Source organism: Hylobates moloch, unplaced genomic scaffold, assembly GCF_009828535.3.
Source record: "Hylobates moloch isolate HMO894 unplaced genomic scaffold, HMol_V3 SCAFFOLD_2, whole genome shotgun sequence".
Taxonomy (NCBI): domain Eukaryota; kingdom Metazoa; phylum Chordata; class Mammalia; order Primates; family Hylobatidae; genus Hylobates; species Hylobates moloch.
In genome coordinates, this window is record NW_026652277.1 from 94,099,271 (window position 1) to 94,115,679 (window position 16,409).

The 16,409-nt window shown below is 38.1% G+C and overlaps 1 protein-coding gene across 1 annotated transcript in view; it reads left to right on the top strand.

Moving 5' to 3' along the window:
• The first annotated feature begins 451 nt into the window (after nt 1-451).
• Nucleotides 452-16,409, top strand: part of LMBRD1 (LMBR1 domain containing 1) — a 127,306-nt gene continuing 111,348 nt past the window's right edge. The window contains exons 1-2 of the mRNA XM_032154196.2: nt 452-700; nt 7,050-7,226. Of these exons, the coding sequence (XP_032010087.1) occupies nt 632-700; nt 7,050-7,226 (246 nt within the window). The 5' untranslated portion in view covers nt 452-631. The remainder of the gene's footprint in view (nt 701-7,049; nt 7,227-16,409) is intronic.

Below are 16,409 nucleotides of genomic sequence, written 5' to 3' on the forward strand. Positions count from 1 at the left end.
ATCAGTTAAGCTATTTTCACTTCTGTGGATCTTCAGTTGCTTCAGGCCATCTGGATGTATACGTGCAGGTCGCTGGGGATATGATGGCTTAGCTTGGGCTCAGAGGCCTGACATCAGCCATTCTTGCAACCTGGTAAGGAGTTCTACTAATCACACACATTCTGCCTTGTACAGGAGGGCCAAACTTCCTTTTGGTGAAGAAGTATAAACCTCTAAAACTGACTTGGATCTCCAGGTCCACCTAGCCCATTCTTTGTGGAGTTCCCTTGCTGTTCCAGTCTATCAGCTTAGGTTGAGTCAAATATCCCAATAAGGTTGCCCTGCTATGAGCCAACACCCTGCTGTGCAGCCCTCCCACATCTCAGCTGGCACGGAAGCCAGCGCAGGCAGCGTGGTGATGTCACTGCGTCCGGACGCGCCCCGCCCCTGAGCAGTCGTTGCTGCCCCGCCCCCGCTCGGCTCGCCGCCAGGGGACGCTAGTGGGTCCAGTCTCCTTGGCAACCACTTGCTCCTCCCGCTCCGCCCCTTTAACCTTTAGGGTGCGCGGGTGCAGTGTGTCTCGTGCTCTTTCCCCTTTCCCCTCCCCTTTCCCCACCCCGGGCGCTCAGGTCGGTCTGGACCGTCAGCGAAGATGGCGACTCCTGGCGCGGCCTCGGCGGAGCTGGTGATCGGCTGGTGCATATTCGGCCTCTTACTACTGGTAGGGGAGGCACTTGGAGTTTTCCCCATGTTTGGACTGGCGGAGGAAGGGAGGGGCAGGCTCTGCAGTTGGCCTCTCCGGGCCCCGGAGACCCTCTTCGCCCCGCCCCGCTTTTAGCTTGGACTGTGGAGGGCTCCTTAGCGTTGGGGGCTTGGGCGGGCGGCGGGGGCAGGGGGGTGTCGATTTCCGGTCCCTTTTGCTTTCGTTTCACCGATGACGTCTAGGGTTGAAGGGTCCTTTTTGGAAGCTCTTGCCGTCATCCCTGACTTGGGCAATGGGGCCGGTGGGGTTTGGGGGGCGGAAGAGACCCTCGGGGTTGAGAAGCATGTGGTGGCCTTTCGTCCCCTGTAAAACAGTGGCACACGGTGTGGGGCGGCAGCGCTGGATCTTTGCAAGTTAAGTAGACGCTGGCGTTGTTTACTTGTCGCCTTCTCTGTATGTTTTTTCCCTCATGTCCCCTACCCTTGGGGCTAGTGAGTCTTCAACCTCTGTGCCCATTGTGTGATTCTGCCTTGATGACGTGAGTTGCTCGTTCTGACTTCCAGGTGTCACATTCTCTTCTAATCTTTTTTTGATTGGTGTAGATACCTGTGGAGGGCGGAGCTTTAGCCCTCTTTATTACCAAAGTGTATACTACTACCTGTCTGACCTTAGGTGCTTTCTTTTCCAACGATCTTATTTCTGCATATTCAGTGAGCAAAGTATAGATAGAAATGGCTCAAAGTGGCCTGGCTATTACTTCCCTATTCATATTAAAACGCTTTGGTTTATTTGGGAGTTCAATTTATTTCCTTTCATAACTTCTCTACCTTCTCAAATCTTCTCTTTTCTCATCGTCCGAGCCTGTAGTTACTTTCTGTTCCCATGTATTTTGACCTTTTTGCATTGCAAAACAAAAACCTCCAGTTCTGGAAATCAGGCTTGTTTGGTTTTACTTTAATTGTCAGATCCAGTCGGTGTCTGGTACCTATGTAGTATGTTCTAGTAAATTTTTGCAGTAGAGACTAAAAAAGAAAAGAAAAGAAAAGAAAGAATGGTGTGAAAATTTAAGAAAAGGATCCTCTTGTTACTGCCATCACTGTCACAGATAAAAACACTGCCTTTACCCTGGAACATGTTAGTCCTCTCTTGGAGGAAATGAAACCCTAAAGGTTGACTGTGGTGTGGTCTCTGCGGCCACCCAGTCCTGTATTTGGAAAGCCCCCTGGCTTTTCCAGTCCATCAGATTTAGTTTGTTTAGAAGAAAATAAATAAGCATGTAATGTATGAAAGTAAAGTGAGACTATCTTGGCAGTTATAAATTAATAAACATTTACGGTACGGAAGTGGTGTGAATTGTAAGAGGATGTAAACCAAACAAAATACGGCTTTAAAGAGGGCCTGAAGATAAGTGAGAAAACTGAAATTCTTGAAACATGTATTTTATGGACCGAAAGCCAAAGTATGACTATAAATAAAGCAGGACTTAAGAGAATAGACAACAATATTGGAAGAAAATGAGAATTGTGGTAGAGTTTGGATAGATGAAGAAGAGAAGCCATTTAAGTTGGCAATATTACAGCAAGGACAAATAAAATCAGAAGGGAATTAGGAGTTTGACACTTGAATGTTGTCGTGGATAAAAGCATTAGGAAGAAGGACTTTTCTTTAAATTTCTGCAAATCTCTTTAAATCCTGGTTTATTAGAAGAAAGGCTGGTTTCTTTGTTGGCTTCTACATTCCGTCGTTTGGGGTATGTTATTTTAGTCGAAGTGTTTGGAGAAAATACAGCTGCAATGATAGGTAGTCAGAAACAGAGGAGCATTTTTCAGATAATTGGGGATGTTTTTTGATACTACACCAAAGCTCAACAAGTGGAAGATTCTTGTCAGTTGCGAGGTGGAATCTGAAACCCTATCAATGAGCTTTTCATTCATTGTTACATTAAAATCCATTAGCCCATCTTGCACTTTGAAAGGATCTTTTACCCATGCACGGTTTTATAATATGATGCCATGGCCACTTAGAAAATGTTGGTTTACTGAGTTATGCACATCTTTTAAATATGGATACATTTCATTACACGATATCAAAATACCATATTTCATTAAATCACAACTGATCTTGTCAGAAATGTCTCTGGAAATTCTAAGTATTGAAGAGTTGTCAAGCTCATAGTTGTGGATGTAAGTCTTTCAAAATCCAATTTTCATTTGAAGTTTGATTCATAATTATCATTGGTATCAAATACTGTCAGTTTTTCTTTAAGTGATAGATTCCCTTTGTTCATTTGACAAAATCTGCCAAAAAGCGAAGTCTGAATAAACAGTTCGACAATTGTTCTTTCAAGTAAAAATGGTGTCCTTGAAGAGTGGTTGGTTTAGCTTTTAACTCTAAACTTTTCCTGGAGATAGCCGTCACATCTTGGTATGCAGCAGAAGGACTTTATGTATGCATGCTTCATATTTTACCCCACAAAGTATTAAAAAGAGTCAAAAGTTGAATTTCAATAAAATAAATTTATACTGCTTTGTGAAGCACAGTCTTAATTTAAATTGTCCCTTTTTGAGCTTGTGGTGAAGAATACAATGATTACTGGTGCAGTTTGTTGCCACTGTCTTGATTCACGCTAATGCACCAGTAGTTTTACCCACTGTGGCCATGAACCATGAGTGCAAATGTCAGCACAGTGAAAAAGGCAAATAGCATCTTAGTATTTATTATAAGAATAGTTTTCAACTTCTGAATCTCCAGAAAGTATTCTGGGGACTACCAGGGCCTAGGGATTTCACACTTGGAGAACTTCTGCCAATCATCTACTAAAGATTCAGGACATGGGCCAGGTGTGGTGGCCCACACCTGTAATCCCAGCACTTTGGGAGGCTGAGGCAGGTGGATCAGTTGAGCTCAGGAGTTCGATACCAGCCTGGGCAGCATGGCAAAACCCCATCCCTACTAAAAATACAAAAAATTAGCCGGGTGAGGTGGCAAATGCCTGAGGTTCCAGCTACTTGGAAGGCTGAGCCCAGGAGGTGGTTCGTGGAGGCAGTTGCAGCAAGCTCTGATAGTGCCTGGGCGACAGAGGGAAACCTTGTCTCAAAAAAAAAAAAAAAAAAGAATCAGGACATGAATGTTGCCTACTTTTGTGATTTTGGGCAAAAAGAATGGACTTCAGTTTCTTCACACATAAGGAATTGTTAGATTTGGTACCTCATGCCTGTAATCTAACTATGTCTGTCTTTACTATATCAAATCTAAACTGTTCTATCTAGCTTCAATGTCCTCTGTAATTTGGCTCACACCACCTTTAAATTGTATTTGCCATTACAATAGGAGACTCTCCATTTTTGTAAAGCAAATTTATTCTTGTTTCTTAAAGTGTGGGCATCATCTGGGAACTTGTTAGAAATACCAAATATGTGACCCCAGCCCTACTGAATCAGAATCTGCAGTTTAACAAGATCTCATACAGTATATCATCTATTCTCATTAGTTTAATAAAGATTCATCTCTTCTCATTCCTTCTTCTGCCCCAGTGGTTCGCAACTTTGACCTTTCATCAGAACCACCTGGGGAGTTTTAAAAATCTCAGTGTTCAGGTCAATTTATTTTGAATCTTTTGGGAGAAGCTGGGGGACTATTTGAAACTTTTCCTTATAATTGTTAACAGAGTTATATATTTGTTTCTTGTATCAAATTCTCTAATAACAACTACTACTATTCGTTAAGCAGTTACTATGGCCAGCCACTATGGTAAACCCTTTATATCTCATTTAATACTTATAACTTGTTATGAAAGAAGTATTCCTATAGACGAGGATACTTGGTTTTATCTTATATTGTAGTAATGATTGTTAACATGACCAAAAAGCTCTTTAAGGTTATCAGTTTTAAAACCATTATAAAGGGATTCTGAGACCAAAAAGTTTGGGAATCTCTGGCTTAACTCTTCTGCCTGGTTGCCCTTTCCTAGCTTGTCTGCCTGATATTGGCAAAATCCTTTGTTTGCAGTAATACCTACAAAATGCAGGTTTTCTTTCATTCTTGAAATCCAGTAAATTTATTGGAACACTTTCTGTCAAGTACTGCTAAGGATATAAAGATGAGGCTCAGCTTTCAAAGACTTCAGAATAAATTTGGGGAATGTTAAAAATATTTATGAATTCCTTTAAAAACAAGCTCATTCAAATATTCATACAAAGTAACATTTTATAAAAAATAAATTTCCCAAAATCAAGAAATTGAGCCTAGATCCTTTTTGTTTGTTTGTTTGTTCCAAAGTCTTAACTCCCTTCTCACTCAATTCTTTCCTGCTATTCTGTCACCAGTTGAAAGGCCAGCAGTATGAAGGAATGACATGCAGCAACTTGGATGGGTTTTAAATGCACTGTGCCAAATGACACTAGCCAGACTGAAAAGACAACATATTATATGAAGGCATTATGATATTCTAGAAAAGGCAGAAACTATAGGGACAGAAAACAGATAGTGGTTGTCAGGGTGATACTGGTGGGCTGAGGGAGATCCCCAAACACTGGTGGGATCTCAACCCCAGCTGGTTTTCAGGCTCTTGACACTGTCATGAGAAGACATTAAAGGGCAAGTCAGAAAATAGTGTAAGTGTGGAGATTTATTAAAGGGAAAAGTGCACACTCGTGTGGGCATTCTTAAGAGAGAGACACACAATGAGATTTGGAGTTTCTACCTTTATGGGTTTCTTTATCCAAGGAAAATATTCAAGAAAATTCCTGGAAAAAAGTAGAGACTGCTTGAAATTGTGGTGCCACCCATTTTTACATCAAATATGAGTGGTCTTGGAACTGCCATGGTGCTGGTAGGTGTGTGATTGAGCATGTTAATGAGCATATAATGAGGTCCTAGGTGAAACCTAGGTCAAATCCATTGCCATGTTGGGTCCAGTGCGTCTTAACCAGCTTGGTCCACACCCTGGTTTTTCAGGGTCTTATTAGCCCTTAGCCTCTAGTCATGGGAAACTGCTTTCGGGAATTTTTTAGCCCTTGTGACCATCATGCATTATTCCTGTCTCAAGGGCTGGGGGCAGAGAGAGGGGTTAACTACAGGGGGACAAAGGAATTTTCTGAGATGATGGAATTGTTCTTGTATCTTGCTTGCGGTAGAAGGATTTGGAAGCTGCAAAACTAGTTTGGTGGTTTTATTAGTTTCATTTGGGCCTTGGAACTGTAGGATGCTCAGAAAGAAAGTACCAGTGAATCTTTTGAAAAAGTGAAAGGTCAAAACAAGGCTTTAAAAACTACCAGAGCTCTTATTTAGAATAATGGTTCTCAAGTTTGGCTCAGATTGAAATCCTCAGCCATTTAAAGTACTGATGCCTGGAGGAGCCTTATTCCCCATTGATAGAATTGATTGGGGAATGTAGGGAAGGTATAAGGGTACTTAAAAGTTACCCAGGTGATTCTGACTCACAGTGAAGGCTGAAATAACATAGTCTCTGTCTGCAACTCCCTATGAGTAGAGTAGAAGTTCTCAAAATATAGCCCTGGACCAGCAGAAGCCTCACCTGGGGAAGCTGTTACAAATGCAGATTTTCTGGCTCCACTCCAGACTTCTTGAATCTGAAACTCAGAGGGTGGGGCCTAGCAATCTGTGCTTTAACAGTTCCTCCAAGTGATTCCGATGGCTCCTAACGTTAGAGAATCATTAAAGTCCTATGCTCTGTGTTAGTCACTAGAATGGCATTGGGAACTATTAAGAGTACCTGGCTGACTAGAGATGTCAATCTCTACCTCTGAGTGAACTTTTTTCACTGGAAAGCTCCTTGCTGTGCACATGTATCCATTTTCAGCATTGACTTTTCTTTGTTTCATGCTCTTTAAAATTTAAATTATAATATAATGTGATAATTGCATGGTGATTACTGGCAGTTAATCTTTAGCTCAATGCTATTCTTGCACTGTCAGAACAGGACAGAGGTTAATTTTCATCCAAGTTATATTCTGTAATGCTTCAGTAATAAGCCTAGAATAGAACAGCTTCTACTCGTATCTCCTTTAGGTTGGAAAGATCTACAGGGAAAAAATATTCAAAGCTAGTTATAACTGTGATGTGTGAAACCATTAGTGTTTGCACTGTGTTTGATGAGGAAATATGTAGCTGAGTACTGTTATTAATAGTATTGTGTGGGTATGCCTACGTGATGTACTGCATTCATGAAGTAGGCTTTGAAAATTATACATCTTGGACAAGTTTTTAAGGGATAGTGGGCTTTCCTTACACAACTAAAATAACCTTTACTTCACATAAGGTTTCCGGCTAGAAACTTTCAAACACATACAAAAATCAGAGAAAATACATTGGGTAGTAACAAACATCTCTTTTTGTTCTATTTCAGGCTATTTTGGCATTCTGCTGGATATATGTTCGTAAATACCAAAGTCGGCGGGAAAGTGAAGTTGTCTCCACCATAACAGCAATTTTTTCTCTAGCAATTGCACTTATCACATCAGCACTTCTACCAGTGGATATATTTTTGGTTTCTTACATGAAAAATCAAAATGGTACATTTAAGGTAAATATAATCTTACTTTGCAGATTTTTTTTTCCTTTCAAATTTCTGGCACACTTGGCAGTCTGATATATATTGTGTTTTATTTTTGTATCTGGGAATGAATGAGAATGGAAATACAACATAGAGGCTGAGAATGTGACATCTAACCTGATAGACTAGAAGCAGACTTAAAACTGACATAAGAACTATTAATTCAGCAACCCTGCAAATGCTTTAAGTAATCATAATAGGTTATATATTTTTTGCTGCTTGTAACTCCCTTGAAGCTTATTTGATTTGCATTAATGCAATAAGTAAATAATTGAGAAGGGCTTTTGTTAGTGGCAGATCAGGATCCTAATTTCCGTTTCATATTGAGTACTTTGAGTCAGTATGGTGTAGTGAATTAGGCTGGGAATTATAAGATCTGAGTTCTAGTCTTGACCCTTAACTGTCTAGCTGTGGACCTTTAGCAAAACCACTTAACTTTTCTGGACTTGAGGTTCCTCATTTTAAAAATGAAGGGTGTGGACTAAAGGTTTCTGAGTTTCCTTTAAATTATGCAAATTACTTTTAAGTTTCTTACTAGCTTAAGCTTCTGTGACTCAGGAACTGTCTCTTTTGTTATAGCCCCAGTATTTAGCTTTAGTACTTAAATATTTGAATGGAATAGTATTTCATTTATCTTAATAATGCATGATTATAAAATAACTTCCTGAATTGGGCTAAATTGGGTAAATAATTTTTATTTTATTTTATTATATATGTGTATATATATATGTGTATATATTATTTTATTGAGATAGAGGCTCACTCTGTTGCCCAGGCTGGAGTACAGTGGCATGATCTCGGTTCACTGCAACATCCGCCTCCTGGGTTCAAGCGATTCTCGTCCCTCAGCCTCCCAGGTAGCTAGGAATACAGACATGCAGCCACCATGCCTGGCTAGTTCTTTTTGTATTTTTAGTAGAGATGGGGTTTCACCATGTTGGCCAGGCTGGTCTTAAACTCCTGGCCTCAAGTGATCCACTTGCCCAGCCTCCCAAAGTGCTGGGATTGCAGGCATGAGCCACGATCCCTGGTCCAAATGGGGTAAATAATTTGAAAATATTTTTGTAGTTAGGTTTAAATTTATTCTGATTACTATGAAAATTAGATATACTCTGATTGCTGTGAAAACCATATTTTTTTTTCTGTACACCATTTATTTAGCAAATTTTAATTGAGCACTTAGTGTGTGCCAAACAATATGTTATAAAGATAGTAACTAACATCTATTGAATATTTGCTATGTGTCAGACTCTATTTTAAGTGATTTACATTTAGTAACTTCCTTTGATCTCTCAAACAATCCTGTGAGATAAGTAGTATTATCTATGGTTTTCATGGGTGAAAAATCAAGGTTCAAAGAGGTGAAGTAATGTAGCCTGTAAGTGCTGAAGCTGGGATTTGAAGCTCCGCAGTTTGGTTCCAGAGAGCTTTGTTCATGAGGTTTCTTGGGAAGATGGCTTGTAAACAAGTAAGAGATATTTTCGGGTAGCTTAGTAAATAGGATACCTACCAGTGATTCTACATTTTTTCAAAATATAAACTTAATTCACATTTTATATTTTGGGTTGAAACATTATTTCTAGAGAAAATGACTAATTTTACTGGTATCATTGGGTTTTCTCTGCTTTTTATTATTGGGCAAGAAGAAATACACTTTTAATAATGTTAGACATAGATAATTAAATGGTTGATTGTAACATTATGAGGTCATTTTCTCTGAGAAATAAGTGTCATTTTAGAATTAAATTCTATAAAAATGTGTAATTTCTTTTGGCTCTGTATATAGCTGTGTTTCTTGGATAAGAGATTTTGACATTTTCAGAATTTCTGGATATTCTTTTTATTTTAAAACAGTGTAGTATAATTCCAAATGTACAGTACATAATTATAAATTTCTGGGATATTTTTCTTTCTGAAAGCTGTTAAGTTTAAATAGATAATGATATATATGTATATGTGTGTATTCTAATGTATAGAGGTCATATAATTATCCGTGGTATAATTACTGTTTGAATTGGAGGTTTTTTTAGTTTAGAATTGAGGATGTTTGATTTATTTAGATTTTGTGGGAAAACATTTCATCTTTATACATATGTAACAAACCTGCACGTTGTGCACATGTACCCTAGAACTTAAAGTATAATTAAAATTTCTAAAGTATTTTCATGAAATTATGAACTTTCTGTTAGATTAAGTATTGTTTTGGGCCCACGCTTAAATTAGTGGTCACTTCCTGGGAAATAGGTTTGTTTTGTTTCTTTGTTTTTGATATTTAAATCTATGAGATTGCATTATACGTGTTTGAACAAGATTTTAAGAATCCATTCACTAAAGAAGCAAAAATATTAACTATAAAAATCTAGGGTGCTTGTTTTAATACATGTGTCCTTAAAAGAAAAAAAAAGTACGGCTGTAGTTAACACACTATATTTGTTAAATCTAAATGTTACACTAATATTTAGAAGGGGAATAAATCTGTTACAATTTTTCCCTCTACTTTTTAAGACTTTTTTTCATTATTAGGATATTAGTTATTCATCAATTGTTGGTTCTTGTTTTTTTCCACTTTTCTTTTCTTGAGACGGAGTTTCACTGCAACCTCTGCCTCCTGGGTTCAAACAATTCTTCTGCCTCAGCTTCCTGAGTGTCTGGGATTACAGATGCACACCACCATGCTCGGCCAGTTTTTTGTATTTTTAGTAGAGATGGGGTTTCACCATGTTGGCCAGGCTGGTCTTGAACTCCTGACCTCAGGTGATCCACCCGCCTTGGCCTCCCAAAGTGCTGGGATTACAGGCATGAGCCACGGTGCCTGGCCTTTCCTACTTTTTGTTACTAAGTTGTCTCTAGTTCTGTTTGCTTTTAGCTTAGATAATGTATCAGTTTTTTCTTGGTAGTTTCTTTGATACCTTGAAACATTCTGTGTGTCTGTATTTTCCCTTCTCATTTTGGGGGGCTTGGTGAGGATTAGTGAAATTCATGAGTTTTTATTTGAAACTGGACTGTTTGCTGACACTCAAAAGTAAAACTGAAAAAATTTTTGAAAACATTTTCCAGATAAACTCTAGACAGTAGTTTTTCCTAAAGTTATTACTAAATTCAGGTGCCTAGTGAAAGATAAGTTTAAGTATTTAAGAATTAATTCTTCAAACTTCATGCCACGATTGTAAATGTAGTCAGAGTAAAAAGGATGCCGGCGTGGTTTTAGTCTATTCCAACTTTATTTGTAAGGATGAATGTACAAGTTGACATTGTTTTCCATGATGAGTGCTAATGTATACTAATATTTACAATGTGCATTTGAAATTCCTAAATGAATATATGCATTCTCTAACTTTCTCTACTTCCACCTCAAATATTTTGAAGCTTCTCTCTAATTATGCACTTGGCTTGTAAGGTATAATTATTTGGAAACTCCATATATTAATGATTGCTAACATTTTTCTTAAAAACAGAAGGTGCCCAGGCTTTTCTGTGAGCAGGCAGTCATTGCTAGTTTCTTTATTTTTGTTTTAGTTACCCTTCTAACTTTCTCCGCCTTCTTGTGGCAGGGGTATGTTATAATGCCTGAGTTGTTTCTGTTTACCTTTCTTTCAACATGTGGCATTATTAATAATTTTAGCTAGATAATTTGTTTCTAGCTTTTTTCTAAAATAATTAACTTTTTAGATAACAAAAAAGAACCTTTTAGAGTACAGCTGGAAGTGCTGTCTTTAACAGTCTTTGATAGTCAATAACATTGGATGGGGATATACATGAAATATACTGATCCAATGGAAAAAAAAAAGAAATTGACATTGATATGAATAAATATTCTTTCTTTTATACAACATGTAAAAATAAAAAAATTAGTTAATATTAAGGTATGTCATGAAAACATTTAATGTTTTGGTGTTTGTTCATATCTTACTCCTGTTCCCTAATTATGAGTATCTTTATGGCCTGTTATTAGATGTCTGGGCTAAACTCTACTGCTGCCTCATTCTTATTTTCAAATGGTGGGAATTGTATCTTAGAACTTTGTGCTTTTTTATTGAACCTTACATATGTTTATTTATTTAATATTTACTAAGTATGTAGTATGTGCCTGACAATTGTAAGTACTGGAGATTAATCATTAAGGCAAAAGAGGTTGCTTTTCTCATGGAGCTTAGTCTGCAAGGCCAGATCAATAGTCAACAAATAAAATAAGGTAACTTTATAGTGATAAATTCTATGAGGAAATACAACAGATTGATCTGAGAGTCTAGTCAGGTTATGAGTGTTTTGGAGAGGGAGATAGGAAGGCAAAACTGCTGAGGTTTCTTGCCATGATACCTGGATGAGGAGCCAACCTAGTAAAGAGCCAGAGGGAGAGAGCCTTCAGGGAGAAGCAGCAGCAAATATAGAGGCTTTAAGCCAGGATGAACTTGGCTCATTTGGCTGATATTTATTGTTGAGGGTTTTGCTTTGGTAAAAGCTGAGATCCAGAATAAGGCAGGAGCCAGATTGTTCATGACTTTTAAGTCATATTAGTAAGTTTTGATTTTCTCCTAACTGCAATATGAAGTTAATGAAGGTAAAAGATAAAGGTGACTTGGGCTAGAGTGGTGCTAGTGGAGAAAAATGATTAAAATTGGCATGTATTTTAGAGGTAGAGCTGCTGGGATCTGCTGATAGATTAGATATAGGGGGACAGGTGAAAGAAAAAGAAAACTGGAGCACCGGTGCCTAGGTTTTTATATACCTTAGAGAAATAGGGAAACCTAGAGGAATAAGAGGGCATGTGCACGTGCATGGGCAAGTGAGGGGGTGCAGAGAAAAGACTTACAGTTCGGACAGGCTGCCTTTAAAGTGTGTACTGTACTATCTATCCAGGTGGAGGTGTTAAGTAGGGAATTGAAGCTCTGTGAAGAGCTTAGGGCTGGAGAGAAGTATTTGAGAAGCAACATATGGATGATATCTATGATATCTACAGTTATGGACTGATTAGGAGCTGGGAAGACTGAGTACTCAGAGAAGCCTTGACATTGGACCGAGGACTGGAATTCTCTATTGTGTAGAAGGTCAGCTGAAGGGGAGAATCTGCAACCTGAGAGATAAGAAAAACAGAAGAAGGAGGCTTTATGGAAATCAGAATAATGTGTTTCAGGAAGAAAGAATGATAGCTTTTTTCAGTGGTGTTGAGAGGTGAAGTGAACGGGGTAGAGAAGTGACTGGTGGCTTTGGTCAGTGGTGACCATGAAGAATAATTTCGGCAGAACAGTAGGGTGGTTGGGTTGAGTGGGTTAGATATGGACAGAGAAGTAAGGAAGAAGTGGTAGGGAATACTGACAACTTTTCAGGAAGTTTTTGCTCTCTATGAAAGTGAGAAGAGGAGTTAATGTAGGTGTTTTTATTTGTGGTGTTTGTGTATCTCTTTGTGTTTAATAGTTACTAGAATTTGTATACTTTAGAATTCAGTGCAGTGAGAGAAATTTTTGAGGGGAGAGAAGGTATCATTGCAGGTGCAGTTTCCTCCAGAAGGGTGAGTGAAAGTGAAAGGGTTGGGTGTAATAGGAGTATGGGTACTTCAGAGGAAAGAAGGTCTAGAATTTGGATACAAATGGAGATATGTTTTAGATTCAATAGTAAGTTGAGTGAGCTCCTGTCTTGGGGCTGCAAATTATTTTAGAGACCTCTAAATCAGTATTTCTCAATCATGGACATTTTGCCTTGGATAATTCTTTGTTAGGGGGCCAGCCCTGTGAACTGTAGGTGTTTAGTGGCATCCTTGACCTCTTACCTCCTAATTTCCTGTAGTATACTGACTCTGCCCACCATGTCTCCGGACATTGTCAAATGTCCCATGGGGATCAAAATGGCTCCTGAATGAGAACCACCATTTTTATGGTGAAGTTATCAGGTAAAAGTGAGGAGAATCATTTTGGAGTTTTGGGTTATGCAGCGGGTTTCAAAAGTCAACTTGAAAAATGGGGAATGGAATTTACATATGCGACCACATTCTTGTTCTGTGGAATTCATATCTTTGTCTTCTGAAATATTCTTCTTTAATATTCTTTATTTAGTTCTTGATTGTCTCACATTCCTTTGTGTCCTAAATGACTCTGAAGTTTCTTTTAGTTTCTACTTTGACAGGCAATAGTTTATAAAACTTATCAGGGTCATAGTGGTTCCCAAAATTAGAAGGAAAGTTTTACAAACTAAGCTCTCTTGACAATACATCAAGTATCTTGGAGGCAAGAGAGTATGTAAAAGCCAAATACACTAACAGTACTTGAGTGATGTTGTATATCTTACACATATTTGTAGCTTTAAAATAGTAACAGCAATACTCTTGTTGCCACAAGAACTGGTTAGGCAAAAGATCCTTATAGAGTAAAAGATGCTAAATTTCAGTGATTCTTTTGCTTCAAGTTAACCTTCAGACTTTGTATTTTTAATTTTTTTTTTGAGATTGGGATTTTGTCCAATTTTAAACTAATTTTTAAGTAATTCTCAGTGGAGACATTACTACCTCCTGGGGCTGTCTTGGAAATTGGTGGGAAGTTTGTGTAACATATAAGAAGTAGAAAAAAGATAGTTGTCATTACTCTCTGGCCCATTGATACATTGTTCTTAATTTGCTCACCTTCAAAATCCTGTTAGTCCAGGCACGGTGGCTCACACCTATAAACCTAGAGGCTGAGGCAGGCAGATCACTTGAGTCCAGGAGTTCAAGACCAGCCTGGGCAACGTGGTGAAACGCAGTCTCTACAAAAAATACAAAAATTAGCTGGGCGTGGTGGCATGCACTGTGGTCCCAGCTACTTGGAAGCCTGAAGGTGGGAGGATCACCTGAGCCTGGGAAGATCTAGGCTGCAGTGAGCCATAATCATGCCACTGCACTGCAGCCTGGGTGACGGAGAGAGACCCTGTCTCAAAAACAAAGCAAAACCCACAAAAATACTTTTAAACTTCCGTTTTGATACAGAAGTAATCACTAAAGAAGCACAGCTCTTAGGAATTGAAGGTTTGGTTATGTACATATTCATTTGGATACTTGAATCATTGCTGAAAAAATTTTCAGTCATTGCACAGAATTCTCCCCAGTGCTTTCCCATTCTTTGTGGTAAGCGCTACTTACATTTTCTTTTCATTTTTTCTATAATATGTTTGGATATTTCTTTCATTACATTTTTTAGACAAAGATTACATGTGTTAAAACTTTTGGTTGTGATTTGTTCTGTTTCCTCCTACTCAAAAGTACTTCATAGATATCCCTCTATGCTAGTTTATATAGGTCTCATTGTTTTTAATGTCAACATGTTATTCTATGTTATGCATGTACAGTAGTAAATTTTACTATTTCTATTCTGGCATTTAGATTGTCTCCAGTTTCACTTTTCTTTTTAAAAATATTTTAAACAACCCTACACCAAATATTGTTGGGTAAAGGACTCTTGGCCAAAAACCAATAAATGTTACTTAGTACAGGCTCTAATTTACCCTGACAAGGGTCAGCAAGTGCTCAGGTTCTTTTGTAACTTTACATTAGGCAAAGAGGGAGACTCTCCCAAAGTGCAGGTGCTTTAGTAGAGGCATATAACCTCCTAGTCTTTTCTCTCTCTTTCTCTTTTTTTCTTCTTGAGACAGAGTCTTGCTCTGTTGCTCAGGCTGGAGTGTAGTGGCATGATCTTGGCCCGCTGCAACCTCTGCCTCCCAAGTTAAAGCAATTCTCATTCCTCATCCTTCCAAGAAGCTGGGATTATAGGTGTGTACTACCATGCCTGGTCTCAAACTCCTGACCTCAAGCAATCCACCTGCCTCAGCCTCCTAGAGTGCTGGGATTACAGATGTAAGCCACCGCAACTGGCCTCTTAAGAATGGTCTTGCAGATAGAATAAACACCTTGGACTTGGGTGCCAAAGAATATGAGCTGAGTAGGTACAAGTGGTTCACTGAGTGCTAGGACATACCAATTGCTGAACACCTGGAGAGTTTGGGTCTCTTAGTCCAGTTAGTAATGGAATTTGGTACAGCTCCTGCTGTGTGGGAAAGGAAGGGCCCATTTGGGCTAGCTTATCGCTTTGTAAGAGCTCTTGAGGTAATTTGTTGGACAAGTAGTATTGTCCAGTGAATAAAATATCTATGTACTAATATCCATCCTAATTTGTGTGAATATATTTAGGATCGATTCAATAAAGAATGTCTACATGGTAGACTATCTTATTGTGTAGCAGATGGCTTTCCCTCCACATTTTGGCATTACTGGATGTTACTGTTTTAAATTATGCCAATAGGTAGGTGAAAGGTTATATAATAGTAGATTTTCACGTTTTATTAGTAAAGGATAGTAATTGGGAAATTCCTCCTTGTTGGTCTTTTTCAAATGTATTTTTGGCCCTAGCTTGTTTTGTCAGATGATTTTTAGAATCAATATGTTAATATACTCTACCTCCTAGCACAGTGGGATTTCGATTGGTGATACATATTAATTTTAAGATTAATTTGAATGGCAATCGGTATTTACAGTCTTTACATGTGGGAACAGGTGACTTTCCATTTATTAAATTTTTTATATCCTGTGATTCATTTTTTATATGGTTAACATAAATGTTTCTATTTGGGCTATTAAGGGTTTGTTACTATTCCTTTTTACTATTGGGAACATATTGTTTTTATTGTGCTTTGGATATCAAGGTTTTGCCTTTGTAGAAGTAAGTTTGGATTTTCTACATTTTTTTATATTTTACCAGCAAGAAATTTATAGCTACTCATTGCTAGAGGTGTTTATGGGCAAAAAAAAAGGAGAAAAGAAAAGAAAAATCCTAAATTATCTTAAGAGAATTAAATATTGATCCCCTTTTTTAAGAGCACTCATAGAATGTTGACACTGACTTGAGCTCTTTAAGTGTTTATAAAACATTGACCTGGATTCTAAATTTTGCTTTATACTTAATAGCAGTGATAAGTCCTTTAGAGTCTCCACGTTTAATTTTTCACATGCACAGAATTTAGAGTATAGGCCAAAAGGCTTGACATTGTACCTTAGTTCTGACATAATAGGGTATAGATTTTTTTTTCTATTGGAAAAGATTAATTTGAATTATATTTTCTAAGCTTAGTAATTTGAACAACACTTGTATGGGATGAATGCAAAGGAGATTAGACTGATTTTTCCTGTAGGTTTTT